Source organism: Netta rufina (assembly GCF_964035555.1).
Source record: "Netta rufina genome assembly, chromosome: 3".
In the NCBI taxonomy this organism is placed as follows: domain Eukaryota; kingdom Metazoa; phylum Chordata; class Aves; order Anseriformes; family Anatidae; genus Netta; species Netta rufina.
In genome coordinates, this window is record NC_140125.1 from 89,308,340 (window position 1) to 89,328,911 (window position 20,572).

General features: G+C 37.7%; 1 protein-coding gene across 4 annotated transcripts in view; it reads right to left on the bottom strand.

Annotated features, from left to right (window-relative positions):
• The window catches only part of KCNQ5 (potassium voltage-gated channel subfamily Q member 5), a 289,092-nt gene that overhangs the window by 83,251 nt on the left and 185,269 nt on the right, over nt 1-20,572 (bottom strand). For all 4 annotated transcript variants that reach the window (XM_084284871.1, XM_084284869.1, XM_084284872.1 and 1 more), the window contains exon 2: nt 4,526-4,616. In XM_084284871.1, coding sequence (XP_084140997.1) covers nt 4,526-4,616 — 91 coding nt within the window. The remainder of the gene's footprint in view (nt 1-4,525; nt 4,617-20,572) is intronic.

Below are 20,572 nucleotides of genomic sequence, written 5' to 3' on the forward strand. Positions count from 1 at the left end.
GTAATAACTGTGGTCTATACCCTAGCTTTTTTTGTTAGAGATGTATTATAATTGAAATCTCTCATGATCGTTCATTTTTCCTTCTATGCATTGTTAGCCTGTTCTACAGAGCCATCTACTTAGTTCTCTGCCCAGGTCCAGTGGTCTTTTATCCATGTGTCATGAGATGATTCAAGTTCTGGGATAATAAATCTAAATCAGAATATGTGACTTTCTGAACAGAGGAACATCAATCTCTCTCTCTCTCTTTTATATTTTTATTTTCATTTTTATTTTTATTTTTTAAATATGTTCTCCCCAACCTTAACATTTTGTAGCTAGTATTTGTATGATTACATTTCTGTGGATGGATTCACTTTCCTAGAGCAGAGACAAATTGAATATGTGCTTGCCTGCTACAGGGCAGCTATACCCTATGTTTTCTAATCAATGTTCATCCTCTTTCTACATTTCATTTATGGGAATATATTAGAAGAGAAAAATCTTAGGAAGAGCTTAATTGCTAGAAGCACTTACTAGACTCTCCTTTTGGATTCATGTAAGTGACCACAGTAAGTTTAGAAGCGAGCTTCATCTACTGTACACTGTCTGCTTTTATGTCTTTGGGAACTATTTCTGCCTGAAGAACATGTTCCTAGAGAACGTTTTCCGAGGTCCTTATTCTGCAGAACTGTGTATAGCTTTCTATCCCAGCTCTTTTCAGAGAAAAACACAAAATAGAATTGACAAAACAAGTTCTGCAGAAATTCATGAGTTTTGCAATCTTTCCAATGTGCTTAAAAATGAGAATAATGGGAAAAAAAAAAAAAAAAAAAGATTACTTGTCACTCCAAATGAAAATGGTGTTTCTTTTATACAGCGTCAATTTTACTTTTAAGCCAAGATTTTTAAAGTGTTCAAACACACAAAGAATGTTTTATGCCAGGTCAAATGCGGCATCTAATCTGATCCAAGACTTTTTCTGGACTTTCTGATTTGCCAGCTCTTTGTGGGTCAAGTCAAATTCTTTTATTTTCTCAAATAGACAATAAACAAATAGAAGTGAACCAGTTATTCACATAGCTTTACCTGAAAATGATCTTAAAATATAGAAAGTTTGATCATGAGAGCGAATTCCCTACAGTTCCAAATATGCTCTTTCCTGGCTATCGTCCCCAAAAGATTTGATTTTGCCTTCTCAGCCCAAGTTTTACTTCCCTTGTGTGTACTATTTGATAAAGCGCCAGCAAATGTACTTGTAGGAGATCAGCAATACACGAAAGATTATTTTCTTGCTGTGTTAGTTGGATTCTTAAGCTGCTTGTGGCTTTTTTGATGTTGAAGTAGATTTTATTCTACTGTCTGTCTGGAATATATCACTGCTACAGCCTGAGTGCCAGAAGTTATGTGCTCAGATGAGGCTAAAGCGTAATTATGATTGTAGGTATAAGGAGTTTTATCTGATGCTCTCCCTCTGGTTAGGCTTATTATTTCTGGAAGAAAATCTAACCAAATTCATTACTGATGTAGCAATATTTCACATACACTTAACATATCTGAAGGACTTTCATTTTAAGCATAAAACCCAAATACTAAGCGCTTTTCATTTGACAGGCCCCCAGATAAGTAGAGGGTACCAAGGAATCCAGTAGTGTTTGCTCAGATGCCAGCACTGAAGTCCTGGCTGGGTACAGCCTGACGCAGCGTGGCAGCTTTGTGCCAGCCTTGGGAGCAGAGCTTGGGAATTTCTGCAGTCCAGACAAGTCCATTAACTGCTGCTGATGCTCAGAAGCCCTCAGCTAATACTGCTTTCCTAAACAATTATTTACTTTGAGCTATTGCACTCTGTTGTATTTTTCTGAGAGAGCACTTAGGATGCAGTGATTAGGGGCTATGTTCTCTGCTCCCTTGTAAGGTGAGGCTCAGGGAGATGGATAAATGGAACTGACTGATTGCAGAACAATAATCTCCTGAGTTCCTCTGGCCTTTCTGAGAAGGAAGGAAGGAAAGGTTTACTTACCTCATTTACACTTCCCTCTTTAACCTTCCCATGTAATTGCAAATAGCTGCAATACATCAAAAGTCACAGGTGCTGGTGCAAGCAGCAGCTCAGGTATTAAGCTGAAGGAACATTACATTAGCTTTTTAGCCAATTAACATGGCTCTAGGGGGGACCATCTGGAATAAATCTGTGAAGCAAACAGTTCACAGAAACCCAGCAGGCAGCTCTAGAGATTGTTGTATTTGTACTGTACTTCATTAGAAAATAAACATCTATCTTCCATCTTGAGCACGAAGCAAAACAGTATTAAAGCAGACCTCTGATAGTTAATACAACTGTCTCTACTAAATGACACACTTGTAAGAATTGTGTGAATCACTGCAAGTAAAAGGTTGTAGAAACTCTAGTGACTGTAATTATTTGTTGGCACAGCCAAAACAACTCCTCATGACTTAATGTAGATTAATGCATTATTTTCTTATTTTGCGGTTGCAAAAGCCTGCTTTGATAACATTACTAATATCAGCTAGTGATTCAGTATGCAGAGAGGGAGCAAATCATGCAGCAGCAAACTGGAATAAACCAGTCAGCTTTAGCCTGCTTCTGGAACTTCATGCTTTGCTGTGTTTATATTTTTCTCCATTAGAGACCCACAGCAGGAGCCGTAAAATTCGTCATCACTAGATTTATTCCTGACAAGGGTTTGTTGAACACACAAGGCTATAGCATAGAAATGTTGGACCAAGCTACTAGAGCTTCGATGCTTCAAGGATTAACTATCCACCTTCCTTGGGATCCTCCTAAGGGACATTTCTGTGTTCAGAGGATGACAGAAGATGTAAAGTCAGAATTATTGAGATGGACAAACTCCATCTCTGAGGCCATGGCAGCAAGAAGTGCAGCAAAGTTTCATGCACCAAACCCCAAACAATGCAGCTCTGCTGATGGACACCACTACAAGGACTGGGGTATGGGCTAATGGAGCTCCCGAACCTCAACCTGACCATGGGAGCAAATTCAGGACTTCACAGAACTCTTCCTTGGTAAGGCTCCCAGGTGAGCCACAGCAAACCACAGGGAACGTGTTTATCATCCAGCTGAGGAATCAGCGGTAAGTGTACCAGCACAATCAACTAATATGCGGCTCAAGGGAAATACGTATTTTCTGTCAGAACAAATGGCTTTTCTGCAACTAATTTGCATAAGCATACAGGGAAACAGACTACTTGTCAAGAAAGCACCTTCTATCTGAAAATGGGTGTTTTCAGACAAAACAAATTTTCCTGTTTTCTATACCAGAAAACCTTAGCAATTAGTGTAATAATAATTGCAATAACATAATTAGTTACAGAGCATTCAAACAAACTTCCATCTGCAAAGCATTGTTCAACTATGCAAATAATGGAAGTAGGTATGAGTGCAGGATTAAATCTGATCACTTTTAGCTGGCTTAATGCCACTTGATCTTTTCTCCAGATAAATAAATAAATAAAAAGGCTAACATGGCTAGGAAGCAGAATACCATATTTAGCATGGTTCTCCCTAATTAGCCCTGCTAAGAAACAACATCATCAGATGGTGCAGAGCACCACACTTCTGCAGCTAGCCAGCTCTGGACGTTTAGTTCAGGTATCTGGATGCAGTAGCACATTGTGCTCTGGAGGCATACCACACACTGCAATTATGTTTATCAGACTGCTCACACTGTAATTCATTAGGAAGCTATTCTCGAAACTAGTTCTTTCAGTTATATACAGTGATGACAATTAAAATGTTGGCATTTGTCAACAGTTACTTCACCGCAGGCACTACCTAACAAGCCACAGTCTTCTGTGTACATGGAACTGAAATAACCATGGTAACTCTGGGTATACAGTGACATTTTAATGACCACTACCGCTTATCCTCAGGCCATCACTTGCAGAACTAAATGGCCCATCAAGAAGCAGATGAATAAAGTGGCATCTATACAATGCATGAAAAATGCTAAGCACTTTTAGGGATTAAAGACATTTATATCTACCTCAGAAGGGAAAAAAAGAGAGATAAACATAACACAAAGCATGTATTATGAAGAAATAATGAAACTACCACGTCCTACTGCAGCAACTGCCACTAAATGTCAGTATCCACCAATAGCTTGCACAAATTGGTATCTAAGATACCAAAATTATTTCCTATTTTAAGTATAAGTGCCTCTTACTACATACTGACTTTATAAATGGCAGCAGCAGTATCAAAGGCAGCAGTATCATGCTCAGTCACTGCCAAACTGCAGTAGAAAGACTATTAGTAACAAAACACAGCAATTCTCAAGTAAAAAGAAGATGCAATACAGTAGTTTATTAACACTTACAATCTTGACTTGTTTTTAAAGAAAAAGATCGTAGAATATTCTTTTTATTTTTTTTTTCATCATCTTGATAAAAAGCCTGGTTTGTTAAAGTATTCAAGAATTACATTATTCTCTCCATGGTGAGGAAGAGGATTTGAGTGTATATAATGTATCTGTAAAACTGTCTTGTACTTAGAAGTTTCACTTACCAAAATGAAGAGACAACCAGAGGCAAGTTTTGTGTGTTCAGGAATAGTGGAAAACACGGACAAAATCAAGCAACCAAACACAAGGAGAAAACTGAAAAAGAAAGAATATTAATAATTGTTAATATTTTTCAGAACCCTGACCTAGTATTTATATAAATCCTACTTCACCAACATTAATAGAAGACTGTCAATTAACAGTCTTTTTTAACAAAAGGGAATTCAGTTACTACTTAGCTCACTAAACACATTTGAACAGCCTCTTCATGATTCTAAAGACTTTTGTGCAGCACCAGTAGAGTTAATGTAAACAAACATAAGAATCAAGATTTTCTTGGTGAAATGACCAACATACACAGACACTACTTTTGGTTTCCTAGCCCTGTGCATTTATCCAGTCCAGCTACTCTTAGTGGCTCGAAAGAAAGATTGATAATGGGAGATTTCTCTCGTTAGTTTGAAGGATCTCCAACAGTGGATCACAGATGTCTGCTGTATATGATTATCTAAGAGCTAAGATACACATTGCATCTAACTGCTATGACATTTCAACAGAGTTCATGTACAAACTAACAGAATTTCAAAGGCAGATGGGCTGTGGCATCACTGCCCTAGATGACTAGCTTCCATTCAGAGAACAAACTCTGTATCATACAATCAGTGGAAGAAGTTAAAGCATAGGAGTGAGTCAAGAGGGTTTTACACAGGTGATCACAACTGGGAAAACATGACCACAGTTTTGAACTTGCACTCTTCATGGTACTGACAAATGCATGCAGGAGAAGCAAAGCACCAACACACTGCCAAATCTCTATACTGACACCCCATATCACTGTAGAAATTCTTGTGCCTGTTTCTTGCAGCATATAGCACACGTAGTGTTTACAGACATGAGCCTGAAGAACTGGTATTTTCCTGAAGCCTGTACCATGGATGACAAGGTCCTTTCCTACAGGACTGCTTTGCTGATAACAATGCCACTGTGCTGGTGAAAACTGTTTTCTATGAAATGGATCAGAAGAAAAGTTCACTTCACCCACAGTACCATGAACTGCATAAGTAGCACATTGGAAGTTACCATTCAGCGTGCAAAGAATGTAATGCATATTCTATATCCTAAATTCTAGCATTTGCACTGTGTTTTGCAAGTAGTAATAACTGACTCTATCAATGTTTCACTACTTTCCTCTTTAAAATACTTGTCAATCATTCTGGGCAATCAATCAACTAAAAAAAAGACAGGCCTTTGGCTTCTGTCTGAATTGCTGGGACTCTTGCTCTAACCCAGCAGGAATGCGTATTTCAATTAATACAGGGATATATCTGCAGGAAAGTATGAATGGCTCCTTCCTGATGCAAAAGGGACTGAAATCTCTTCCAGAAACATGAGAGAGAGACGGACAAACTGAAGTGAGGCTAGTGGAGAGCCATCAAGGTGGTTGGGGGCTCCAGCTCAAACACTCATGAGGGTCTGAGCGAAGCTGGGTTTTCCCAGCCTGAACAAGAGAAGGCTAAGAACTCTGACTGTCAACTATCCAATTCTGGTTACAGAAAAGGCAGAGAGGACACAATTTGTGGGAAGGAAAATTATGATTAGTTATAAGGAAAGAAAAATCGCAATGAAGCTGGCTGAGCAGTGAACTAGTTGACCAACAAGGCAATATCTGTCCCTGGAGATTTTCAGAACTCAGCTGGGAAAGGCCTTGATATGACTTTGAAATTAGCTTTACATGACCTGAAGAAGCCCTTTCCAACCTAAATTATTCTTTGATTCTAACTACTGGATATAAACATTAATACATTATTGCATCTGCCCACATGTGCTTCAGGAGCTAAAATTGCTCTTCCCCTTATACTGACTTTCCATTATGCAGCAGTGCAGTAATATATGTAGTACATTAGACAAAAAATGTAAGTCAATTTCTTTGGAATTTCTCTTAGAAAATCTAACGTGCAATGCAATAACATGTTGGAGGCATATGCTGTAGCACATCACTTAACTGCAGGGAAGAAGTTCTGTTCTGAAAATCAAATCTGATAGGAGTTTGTGTATAAACTCTATCAACAACTGTAAATAAAATGGTGGTTTCATGGTATGCAGGAGGGTAAAGCAGTCTCTGTCACACACCTTTGGCAAATCTATCTTCAAGACTAAAGGATAGACATCAGCAGATACTTGCTTAAAGGTTTCATGAAAGACCGATCCAATTCACAAATATCCACCTTTTCAGCAAGATTGTTTCCCTTTCCCCCACCTTTGTTTTTTAAGGAAATTCTCCCAGAACATTGCTGGTAGTTTCAGCTTCTGCAGTCTTCAGATACAAACCCCCTCTAATTACATCCCACTGGCATAGTCATAAATGTGGTTTCTTCTAGTTAAGGCTTGCACAGAGGGCAAAATAAAATTAAGAAGTGACTAAGAATTTACAATAAAAGGTTGTCATTTCCTTTTGCTGGATTTCTTTAGTCCTGAATCAGTTAAAATTACATTTTCTTGCATTCTTTGTTCTTACGTATAAAAATTTTCTCTTGTTTAGTTGTATTCCAGTAATACCAACTAAATTCGAGGCCCAGTTGTACTGGGTCTTGTCCAAACACACAATACAAGTTTTCACTTGGAAGAGATCTCTTGTAGCATAATTATAGAAAACAGACGCAGTAGGAAAAAGAAAGTTTGTTGTTCCCATATCACAGCTGGAGACCACGGCATGGAAAAGGTAAGGGACTTGCCTGAGGCTACATGGAAAGTCTTTGGCAGAACTGTGAGATAAACCTGGACCTTTTAAGACCCAGCCCAGTCCTGCAGTCACAAAACCATCCTCTATGAACCCAGTACATGTGATGAATTGCCACAGTTTCTAAGGACTGTGATTTAGAAGATTAGTGTTGGCAAAGTATTAATTCATGGTAAGAGTGGAAACATGAGTCAAGAGAGGGAACCAGTACAGTTAAGCAGTAATCACAAGTAAATATTCAGGAAAGCCAGGTGCACAGTTTAGATTAGCACCTGGTAGACAATAGTTCTGCAGATAATCCATGAAAAGCAGACTCCATCCCCACAGCAGTACATAAGAACAGTCTTGGAAAGATATTTTTCCAAACCTCTATAACCTTTTGTTCTCATTTTTTCCAGAAGCTCTACAAAAAAAAAAAAAAAAAAAAAAAAAAAAAAGGAGCATTGTTATTAATTATTATTAAAGAACAAAAGGAAAATATTTGCATTTATCCACCCACACACTTGAATCTTGCCCCTCTATCCCTCATTCCTCCCTCCAACACTGAACACTTTTTTTCCTGCCATTCAGCATGTTATATCTAAAATTAGACTATAAGAACTTTGGGGTAGGGAAGAAATCCAGTCCTGTTAGCTTTGCAAAACTAAAAGCATACTTTTAGGTGCTGTAAAACACAACTCTAGCAAAGAAAGCATCAAAAGATTAAGTGTTCTGGAACATTTTATGTAGTTTATTTGCCACTGACTTGCTTTCCTTCCTTCAAAGTAAACCAGTTGGGAGTCACCTTTCTACTTTCTACTGATTGCTCAGCCCATGGAAGGAAAGCTTCTCTGTTTCCACAGCAAGAGCTGAAGGCATGGAGGACACAGCAATGCCTTTCACCTGGCTGGACATCAACAAGGATCTGTCCAGTAAAAATAAAACCTGAAGGTTCAATGGCCTGCTGGTGAAAGCTTATCAGAAGTTGTACTTTTCTATCACAAACTCTTTTTCCATAGACAGATGAAGTGCAAAGGTTTGTATTAAGCCCTGGATTGTCAACTTATACCCCCCATAACAGAGGAAAAAGTATTTTCAAATGCCAGCATTGGAACTGTGTGCTGTGATACATGCTATACAAGGGGATGCTGCTGTAGGTACAGAGTGGTGCAAAGCAAAACACAAAGCAATTATATTTGGCCTCTAGTGGTTCAATCTGGATCATATATTTGTTCATGCTGAAAAAAACAGATGGTCTTTCCTCATGCATTTAGTATCAGACAGTAAAACATATGCCTTAGGCAGCAAGTTCCCATAAAATTATTCAAGCACTGCCACAGTCATGTATTTTATCAAAAGCAGCAGCTTCCATTTTGTTTCAGCAGTAATCAATTTTGATGCAGATCCTTTCATCTTCTTCCCTGGCTTCTGAAAGCATACACTAATTGGAGAAAAGCCAATTTATGAAAGATAATATAACTCAGAAGCTTTGATATTTATTCAATCCGCCTCTCATAAACTTTTCTTACTGGTTAATTAGGAACTACCAATTCTCCATTTATTTAATTTTCAACAGAGTTTTACTATAGTTTGTGATTTAAGGGATGTTCATATGGCAGAGGATGTTCAGCTTAAAAAATTGTTAAAACATTACTCAGGGAACATTGTAAGCATAAAAAATATACTCAGTGAAGATCTTTAAAAGCTATTTTGCTACATTATTTACTGCTAGAATTAAAATAATCAAAAGTTAAACATCTGCAAACAGTTTTATGACCTCTTCTGCAAATAATAAAAGTGTATCACTGTTGAAGTGACATAATTAAGCAATTAGACCACCAGAGTTATGTTCCAGTATTATTTGAGGTGTAATTTAATGCCCATAAAAACAAGGATATTCAGGATTATGGCCAAAACTTGTTTGTAAACCACTGTCAGTGCCATTGTCCTGGATTTTGTATGGAAGGTGAAAAATATTTGAAAGCTTTTTCTAACCTTAACTGTAACCAACAAGTAGCTCTTACTTTTCACCCAGGTACAAAGTCAGAATTAAGGCAATTACTTGCAAATTTACAGAAAGTTGTTTATATTCACAAGGTTTGAGTTTACAAAGGACCTAACAGAGCTACCCCCAAATCAGTAATTCCTTCTGATAGCTAGCAGCCAGGAGTTTTCTTAGCACCAAGTACCCAAGTATGACCTTTAAATGACTTTTTTTTTTTTTTTTTTAATAATTCTTGAATGTGTAGAACACATGTGAGACATTAGATAAGTAAATGTCCTGAAGATTATCCTGGATGTATAGCACCTGTTGGAGGTTCAGATAAATGGATGCAATACCCAGGGAAAACCCAAGAAAGAAAGGAAAAAAACCAAACTGTTGTTTATGGCACTGTTTTACTTCCTTTGGGACTATTAGTTTTGGTGAACAGCTCTCACAAAAAGCATAGTGGCAGATATCTGGTAAGTGGGCTGCTCTGTACAAGATCCCTGTCTTGGCTTGATACAGTTGGCACTCTCCCTTGGTCTGTGAGACAGGCAAACTTCATGGCTTCAGTGTGACATGGAGCTGACAGGGACAGAGAAAGAGCATCTGGTGGTCTACTAAGGTTACAGTTATATACACTCACACAGTTTGCAAGGCACTAAATTCCCATACAGGTAAAGATATGCATCTGTTAGACTGCTGTACCATCCTTGAGCAAACATGCATGCTTAAGATAGGAAGGCAGGCAGAAAACTGACAGTTCCTGTGAGCCTTGGTGCCCTTCCTCGTATCTCTGAGCAGTCAATTTTGGAGGTGGGTGGAAATAATCTCTCCAGTGGGATGCCAAAAGACAAACACTGGAGCATTTTCCTAGCTTCAGGAAGAACTGAAAGTGAAAACGTCAGCTAGTGCAGGCTTGAGGAGGATATTTACGCAGGTCCTGTAGTATCTCCCTTAAAAAGTAATCTTTTCAACATTTCCATAAAACAGATAATGCTCTGCTGACATGGTGGAAAAGAATACAGTTTAACAGTTTTGATAGTGCAAGCCATGTGGATTAAATTTTCCATCATTTATAGTTTCAATGTGACTTGTTTATGCAGGAAAATGAGATATGACAAAGGTTATTACAATTTGTTAAAAATGTTTGACAAAAGCCGAATGGAGAATAAGCGCTCTCCCATAGAAGAGAGCTCATAAATTTCTCTTGTAAGCTTTCTTTAAAATGACTTGCTCTTCAACCTTTTCTTCAAGTGGAAGAGTGTAACACCTTAAGGGCTTGATACTGTGCTGTCTTCTACCCCGAAGCCAACATAGCAACCCTGTCTATGGAGAGTTGCAGTATAAAGATCTCACTGTCTTAAAATGCGGAAACACATTGGATGGGAAACTTTTTTTTTTTTTTTTTGAGATTAAAAAATACAGTTGCAGCAAATTCATCTTATTATATATTCTGATCTTGCTTTTTCCAGAATTACAGAAATCTGAGCAATGACAATTTCATGTCCCTTTTTTTTTTTTTTAAGAACTGAACTTGCTGCTGTAGCAACTGCTTTGTTCACCTAAATTGACCTTTTTTGTTATATTTTAAGTAGAAAATGAACTATCAGTGCCATCTAAGTGATTTTACTTGGCTTACATTGACAAAGAAGTGAAAAGGCTAAAAATGGAGATGTAATTAAAAGCAAGCAAATGAAATATCTCAAATTCCTATGGGACACCAATCAAACTGTCATTAAGTGCACATTGGATAATCTATTTCATCACATACAAAACGCAAAACACCAAGGTACATTTCTCCAGGAATCAATAAAGCAGGCATCATTCCTCCCTGAGCATGCACATCAGCTTAAAACAAAACAAAGGATTTGAAGAGCTTAATGCTCTGAGTTACTTATGACACAGACATTATCTAAGAGGTAAATTTTTCCATTGACTTCAACGGAACATGTTTTTGAGACAAAAAATACAAATAATTTGAATCAATCCACATGGCTTAATTTGAAACTGCTGTCCCATTTTCTACCTTTCTACCTTCCCTTGGAAGCATGTGTTCTTCTCACAGATTTAAACTACTTTAAAGACTGGGGGGTGCGATTTTCATCCCAGAATTCTTGTTTGCATGTACAATTGCCTCAATTCAATAGAAAATAACAAAACTCTATTTCTGTCACACTCAAAGAGTAGGTCTTTCTGTGGACCAAAATTTTCAAATGGGAATGCTTCATTTACTGAACAAGATCTGTACTTAGACAACTCAGTAGGTATTTTTAGTTTTGTTTTGAATTAAGTATCCTTAAAGCCCAGTGACAAGACTGGTAGCTCACCTAGGAATCTTTGCTTCACCACAAGTATTTTCCAAGAAAATTAAATTAAAATAGTAATCGAAAGTATACAGTATTTAGTACTGAGCAATTAGATTTTTTAGTTTATTTTTTTTATTTTTTTTTTACAACAAATACAAAAATAAGGTTTATTAGTATGAAGTATAGACAATAAAATTACAGTAGGAATATGAAGAGTTGAAATTCACCTCATAATCCATTCTACAAAATAAATTTTCCCTTGCAATCTAGTCTAACTTTGTCCACCACCTATAGTAAGGGGAAATTCTCAAATAACCTTTTTCTATAAAAGTGTTTACTAACAGACTGTGCTTTGGCCTCCTGCTACCCACAGAAAAATTCTTAATGTAATGTGTAAGAAAAGTGTGCTAGTAATCACCAGTGTAATCATCTTCAAAATCAGCTTTTCAGCTCCTCAGATTTTAAGGTAGCAACTTTGTCACTACCACGTTTGTGTTTTTGAAGAGAGAAAATCATCAGAGAAGACAAGCTGCTACACTGCACTGTATTTTTGTATGCCCCAAGTAAGAGCCTCTTTGCTCTATGCTGGGAGTGCAGTTCTGGCTCCATGAAAGCTAAGGCATGATTGATTGTAATGGGGCCAGACACCACTCACCCTCATTATCTAATCGTCCATCAGTGGCCAACAGTGCCACGAATTTGGTGGCTAAAACTGAGTAGAAACCACACTGAGTTGGAAAAAAAAGACTGCCTAACATAGTCTCTGGAGTTAATCCCTCTCAGTGTGACTCAGCTAGACCCTTTGTAAATCATGCCGTGCCAGGGAATGGCACTGTTACTCTTGTTGGCTCCTGATTGTCTACATCATTAAATTGTGAGGACTTCCACCAGCCTTCTTTTGGCCTGGGTCAACTCTTTCCTAAGCAACTGCTGGGTATGCTTTGGGAGTTAGAATATATCTGGACAAAACTGTTCTCTGGACCATCTTTTACTATCGGCAGGATATATCTAGATGTCAAATTACTGTGTTGAAAAGTCATTGAAAAACTTAAATCCTTACCCAAACACTATCAAATCAACATATTAAAAATACGAGTTGTGATATTATGATCGATGTAAATACTTGATTATTGGTTTGCATCTTAACTAAAGGTAAAGACAAGTAGGCAAAGTCTATTGAAAATGTTACCATGCAAATGCGGGTGTCTTCTTGGCATATTTTAATAGAATGCTTGCAGATAATCTAATTGTAAGATTCAGGATTAAGAAAATTAGCCCATCATGACTTTGGTAGGTTGATACTGTAGGCAAAGCCCATAGATCAATGGTGTGTTTTACATAAAATATTCCAACCTATTGAAGAACTCATGAATATAAACCAATCTCATCATTTCTCCCATTTTTATCCACTAGTATATTATATACCATCAATTTTGCTTTGATTATTAATTTGTTTTTCTGTGCTATATGGTCAGCAACATCAAAAATTAAAGGAGTTCTTCAGAGGAAAGAACTCGTACTGGAGTACAAGTATAAGTAACTCCATCATATCCCTCAATAAGGCCTGTTAGTAACCATTGGTTACCTCTACAATTTTTGCTATTTCAAATGTGAACAAAGTAGTACCACAGATCCTCCAACAACAGCTTTCCAGACTTGAAGATAATAGAATTATTTGGGCAGCAGCTTTCACTTTTATTATATAGATGACAAGTTTATGGGATATTTACAAATGCATTAAACAGGGCAGATCATTAAACAGGGCAGAATTCATCAAGAATAAGCAGCTTTGAAAATTTCTTCCATGTACCAGATCTATGTCTTTCTGTAACTTAATTTACTGCCATTAACTAATGACTGGAGGTTTTGTCTTTACTGAAACCTTGCATTTGACTTCAGTGGACATATGGCTTGTGTTTGGAATTCAGAGCTGACTCATTGATATCACCTTTGCAAAGAAAAAACTGTTAATTTCCTAAAGTTCCTTCCTTGTAGTAAACCAGGACATAAATGGATCATGGAATATTTTTCCAACAGAATGCTTTGTTAATACTAAACTTACTTCTAAAAATCAATCATTGCACTTCTGCTCAAGGCTGTTCAGTTGTATACCCCTCCAATAGTCTTGTCTTCCTTAATCTAAATAAGTCCTCTGCTTTCTGGAATCTGAAGTGCACTTTCTTTTAGTTAGGCAGCTATACTCACAGAATAGGACCTGATAGCAGAAGCATTTCAGATCGCAAAAGATGAAGAATTCCATCTTGGAGAGTTCAAAGAATGATGAGACTTTCCTGGTTTTATTGCATTTACTTCCTTCCTCCATAGGGTGCTAAGTTCGTATATATATGACACTAACATGAAAGCAGCACAAAGTCTCAAATTTTCGTGAATGAGGGTGCATGTCTACCTGTTTTTCTGTATGCTTGAATGTCCTTAATGTCTAAGAGCAAAGAGCAGATATGTGCTTTGTCAAGCACTAGACCTTGCAGAGGTGGGTGCAGCTCGTGGTTTTATATCACACACTGCCTTGAGAACAGACCAGCTCTCACAGTGGCCTAAAGCAAGATGCAACACACTTTTCAAAATGAGGCTTTATTCTGTCTACCTCCAGTCAAAGCCCAATAATGTGACTCATTTTCCTCTATTTTTCAGAGACTTTTATCTCATAATCACTGCAATTGGAAAGAGGGTTACATAATTTCTTCTGTGCATCAAACATGATACTCTGAAGTGCCTGCAGCATACCACAAAGTGCACCAGCAGCAACTGCGCAGCAGTGTGGGACTGAAGCATCCTTTGTGCCTTCAGCAGAGGCTGCATGTTGTGTGATGTTTGTGGGGAAGTCGGCTGCTGCTCACATGTCTGGCTTCTTTGTGCCAACGGTGTGCTTATACATGGCTTCAGCAACAATAATATTTCTGTTCCAATAATGAGTTATTTTATAAAATGCTGAGTTATGAGGGTTCTGAAACCACTATTATGCTTATGCAGAATGTCAAATACACAAAGTGTTTTTAACCTATTTTCCATATGGGGAAGAACTTGCCCTTTGAACTTAAACACATTAAAACTGCTTCTTGAAACAACACATGAAGGTGTTTTTACTTTTCAACATTTTAAGTGGTTTGCACTCTTTGCCAAAATTATCATGCTCAGAAATTAGTGTGAAGCAAGTCTGCATTTTTAAGAGGGATTACAGGCACAGGGATAACTTTGTATGGATTTTACTTTAGCAGATCAGTTTCCTGTCTTTTCACTGATGCTGATCCTGCAAACCCTTAATCATGTGCATGCTTTAATCAGTGATGACTGTGTGTACATGCTTCCAGGCACTAACCATATGCTACAAGCTTGGTGAAGAAGCCCTGGAGATTCTTTCATTAACCCAACCATTAAAGTCAGTTTTCTGGAGCTTCAATATACAAAGTGCTGTCCTTTACTAGCTGTATGGAACATTCTAGTAAACGGATACTCTTGAAATTTCCTGGTGTGAATTTCTATATGTAAGACACATGTCAGGATCAGACTGTAAAGCAGGATACAAGGGACACCCTTGTGCTGTCACAGGGGACTTTTGGTCTTAGTAAATCTGCTAATCAGGAGGCTGGCTGAGGTGACCTGACCTTGTCTCCTTTCAGAAAGGCAGAACATGGTGTCACATTTAGAAATGGACAAGAGTAAGTACAAACTCCCTTTGGAGAAGGTCACAAAATACATGAAAAGAGAAAGGTTCAGCTAACGAAATTTCTATTTTACAGATAAATATATACAACATTGTTGGCTCACCCTGAATCCCCCCCTTCACTTGTCAAATTTCCTGAACAAATAGGAGACAGGCAGAAACACATCTCTGCTGGAAGAAGAAAAATATTACGAGAACAAGACAGTGAGAACGATTCCTGGCTGTGCGAGTGCCAAGGGGCCATCTCTCTGCTGTGCTTCTGTGACTCCCACCACCAGCGTCTTACAGCCCTCAGTGCAGTCAATCCAGAAAACTTCATCAAGAGACATGGTAGTGATGTTTCCCCATATTAACCATAAGTAGTAGAGATATGTGACATTTTGACCTCTTAGAATTCATTTACTTTCACGTTAAAAACAAGCTAGACACCAAAGGGTTTTTGCAAATTCTGAGTCTATCTGAATCTAAAAATGCTTGACCATTTTAAAATGCTGACTCAAGTGGAGTTTGTGAGAGTAGAGATTGGCTTCTAAGTTTTCCTGCAATTTCCTTGGCTAGGAGTGGCTTAAAATATGTATGGGACCCAAACAGAGCACTCACACAGCCAGGAATAAGTCTCAGTTGAGATACACCAGCTGACTGCACCTCCTTGTAGTGAGAGCACTATTTTTCTACTTCCAGCAGAGATGCATGTCTGACTGTCTCCTAATTGCTCAGGAAACTTGACAAGCAAAAGAGTGGATTCAGGGTGAGCCAACAATGTAGTATATATTTATCTGTAAAAAAAAAAACAAGTTCTTCTTGCTGAACCTTTTTTTTTTTTTCATATATTTTGTGACCTCCTATATACATTTATTTATGTAGATTTAAAGAATAAATTCTGAGAAAATGTAGGCATCTCAATTTAACTGAAAAATCATATAACAGTATCCATCCAGCAATATGAGATGAAAAAGTAACCCAATCAACTGATATATCAAAGCAGCAGATACCCCCTTCAACCTAATAAGATCATTTAGTCAAATCTTCCCATAAAGCTGTATGAAATAAATTGTTTTGCCATATGCCTAGAGCCTCACCAAGCTCAAATAATCAAGGCAAATAAGTATCCGAGGAGGAGTTGTCTGTTGAAATGATCATATTCATCTCTAACTAAGATAAAGTTACACTTTTTTTTTTTAAGAAGGGAAATCCTAAAATGCAGACATGTTGGTTGGAAGGAATCTTCAGCCATTATCTTGTCCAACTCCCTGCTGAAAGTAGGTTCAATTACATCCATTTGCTCAAGGCTGTGCATTCCAGTTGTGAACATCTGCAAGAATGAAACCTCCACAGCCTCTCTGGGCATCCTGCTATACTGCCTGACGGTCCTCATGTTTTTTTCCTAATATTTAGTTGGAATATCCACCTAAGAAACATAGAGTATCATGTTACTTTACTCCTCAAAGTATAATAACCTAATTTCACATTGTTCTTCAGATTGTTAAACTGCATCACACAATCTACTAGATGAAGAATGAGTGGGCTTGATGGGCTGGATGACTGGGTGGGAGTCTTAGTCTGCATTTTAGTAGTCCTGGTTCTAATCTCCTATAGCTATCACGTACTTACCCCCATGACCTCAGTTTGTACACTTTGGTTGAAAGTCTGTAAATATAACATTGAATTACTGAGGTCAGATAGCAAGGCCTATCAACCTATAATAATTTCACATCTCCCTGTAGTATGTTCACTATCCAGATTACTATTCTTGGTTCTCTTTGCTTTTATTTTGCCTGTTATTTTTCCTACAACACAGGCAAGAACAAAGCTAAAATACTGCTTTTTATACCATAATGAAGGGCTTGTTTTACTTTGTATGGAACTCAACTTATTTGTTCATTTGCTCTATTTAGTTTGTCAGAGGGTCTTATTTTAATCTACTGAGAATGTAGAAAGCCCACCAAAACTGTGGCTTTGAAGTGAAAAAACAGGATACATGTCATGGCATATTTATTATATAAGAGATTATCTCCTATCCAGCACTAAAAGATTTTCCAGTTATTAACCGGTATTTTCAAATGCAGAAGCCCAAGTAGCTATTTTGAGGGGCAGGCATACTCAGGAGTCCCAGCATGCCTTCTGAAGCTCCATACTCATGCACAGATTCAGATGTCCAGTAGTAAAGCACTTCCATTTGGAAATGTATTTATCAACTCTTCTCCAAGCCATGTTCTGATTTGCCCAAATGTGTTTCTTCTAGCTGAGGAATGTCACACACCGGACTCACCTATCTTATTAGCTTTTTTGGATTTAGATGAAGAAGGGGAATTCATAATGAGATATCTACAGGATGTATTTGAAACACAAAGAGGCCTCTTCAGTCAGTGTGCTGCTATGCACATGTACCCAGCAGTGACTCTAGTTCTTTTGTAAGGACTTAGACAGAGAAAATTACTTTTGTATGTATATTATTCATGGATATTCATGTATCTTAGAGCTGATAACTGTCAATGACCATGAGATAACTTAGAGATAACTGGCTTCTGGATGGTAGTGGCCATACCACACTTCAGGAAACTGAATTTTGACCCCCAGTGTGTTTATAGGAAGTAAAAAGCAGACACCTAAGAAAACTTTCTCAGTCCTGTTTTAGATGTCTGCCTCGCATCCATCTAATGTTTCATCTCTAGCTGTTGTCCTTTACTTCACAGCAAAGAGGAGGAGGAGACTGAAAGTATTTAGATGTTTTTGCTTCGTGGGCAAAAAAGAAAAGACTCTAAACCCTCTCACTCCTTTGCTGTCAGCTGAAGCATTTATGCCTGGGTTTCACTTCTAACCACCTCTCTGAGGAAATGACAGCATTATCAAAGCTTCTTCTGAAAAATTCAATTTCATAATAGCAGGAAAAAAATAAAATAAGAATGTCTCTAAACAGAAAATGCTTATAAAGAGTGAAGGTAAAATGACAATTCTGATTTGTTCATGTATTTTCAGTTTGGCATTCTTATTACAGTCTGTTGCCTGTTGCCTCAGGAAGCCTTCAGCTGGTTGAATGAGCATCAGTACAGATAACAGTTAAATGAAACACCACAAACATTCTTTAGACAATATTATTTTTTCAGAATTAAAAAAAAAAATAAAAATTGAACATAATAATGAAAGTCCATGCAAGTCTGCTTTGTCATGGAACAAATTTTGCAGTTAAGTACTCTGCCATTCACTTTATGAATGATCAGAGTGGACATGACCAAAGCCTACCCTGCCTTTGCAGCAATGGCTAGTAATGGATGCTAAGGGAAAACCCTGAGGAGGAGGCAAGCTGGTACCTGACCAGCAGGCTCAGGGGCTTCCTGAACCACAGGTTGTGTATCTGGACAGACTCTGCTGCCATCAGGTTGCTTAATCACAGCTCTGGAGTCCACGTGTATTTTTAGCATGTGTACACAAACCATAAATGATTTACAAAGTTTAAGTATGTGTTGTATGTAGCTATATCTTTTCATTTGTTTGCAGAAACCTGTTGTTTAATAATCACCTTGATGCCACATCTGTGTGATACGGTAAGAAGCAGCTAATCACTATCACTGTTCATCTGCTCTGTTCACATCTTAACTTTATAAATACTTCTATGTGAGTAGAAGAATAAACTCTTTCACAGGAACTAGGGAAGACAGAGGCAGAAGTGAACTCTAATTTCTGAACTCTAATCCAGTGACCACAGAACCCAGCTCATGTCAGGCCAAGCAGGCTGGCAGCATTAATGATTTTCATGACTCACGAGGGGGTGATGTGTCTGCAATAATCTCCGGCTGTCTGCTCCTGTAGCTTAATGACCAGTTTTGTTGATTGGAGACAGTTTATACTATGAGGCTGAGCTAGTCCAATTCTTTAACTAATAGATAGCACCTAATATTTATCCTTCAACCCAACACGGACCATAACAAAGGGACCCTACTGATTGAAAATGTATTTGCAACCTGCCTGATAAGAGCAGTTTGACAGGACAAAGTATTTTTAAAATTGCTGTTTTTCTTATTATTCCTGTTACTCAGTAAGTCTCCAACTGGATGTATGGAGAAAAATAACGGCAAAAACACAATCTTGGCAAAGGCATTGCAAAATATTCATGGGAAAAAAAAAAAAAAAGTTGCTGCATTAGTAATATATTGTGAAATTTTTCCATGATATAGAAAATGGTAATACAACCTGAGTCTTGTAACAGACGTGCATCAAATGTCTTCAGCTCTTTAGTTTCTGGAAAAGTCAAGCTGCTGCTACCAGCTTTAGTGACTCCTGCTCTCATTGGGGTCAACACAAACTTCTCTTGCATGTAAGACTGAGGTTGGACCATAGGTAATTACTGCACAAATGCAAACAGCTTGCTTTTAAAAAATTCTTCTGTGCATGTTGAATGTATGTGATAGATTTAAACAACATCATAAATGTAAACTGTACTTGAGAAAACTGTAACCATGCAGCTGGTAGAGTCCATAAAGATAAAAGAAATGTTTCCATAACATTTAATTTCAAGTTGACATTTATATAACAAAACCATGGTAAAGCTATGTTTAGCTAAAGTTGTTTGCATATTTTGCATCAGTATCACCAAAAGCTCTCTCTCTCATTTATATAGTCACCACATTTTGGTAACCACATTTATATAGCAGAGGCAATAGCTACCGCAAAAGGAAAACTGAAAACCAGAGAGTTTGTAACATTTGGATAAACAAGCCATCAGTTCTGGTATTGCAACTCATCAGCAACTGTATGTGTTCACTTTTGACTGAAGCAAATGCCCTGTTTTCAGTAACTGAGACACACAGCATAGTTCATACCAAGTTCTTGAACATTTAACTGTGAAAATGCCCTAATCAGTATGATTTAGTTTCTCAGACAGAAACACTCAATTTTTCTTTCATCTCTTTCATCTCTAAGTGTCACAGGAAATAGCCAACCTTTTAGGCTCACACAACTTCATTCTTCTGAGTTCTTTTCCTTGTCAAGCACAAGGCCATAGAAATGTTTTCTCAGTCTCATTGGTTTAGTGAAGAAAGAGGCTTAAAATAAGCAGACCCATTCCTGACTGCCACTGCAATACACAAAAATTTCATGTTAAATTTTTCCCAGATTAAAATTGCTAAGGGATGCAGAAACATGAGTTACACAGTTTTAGGGTGACATCCAATCCTTATTGGAATGAATAAGGGTTTTGCCATTGACATTAATGTGGCCAAGATCTCCTGAAATGTAATCAACCCCTTTTTGTAACAAATGTGGCATTTGAGAAACATGTGCAGTAATCCATAGCAAAGATGGCCTTCACTAAACTTAAAGGTGTAAAGACATGGTGAGACCACTGCATACGTCTGCTTGCCAAGG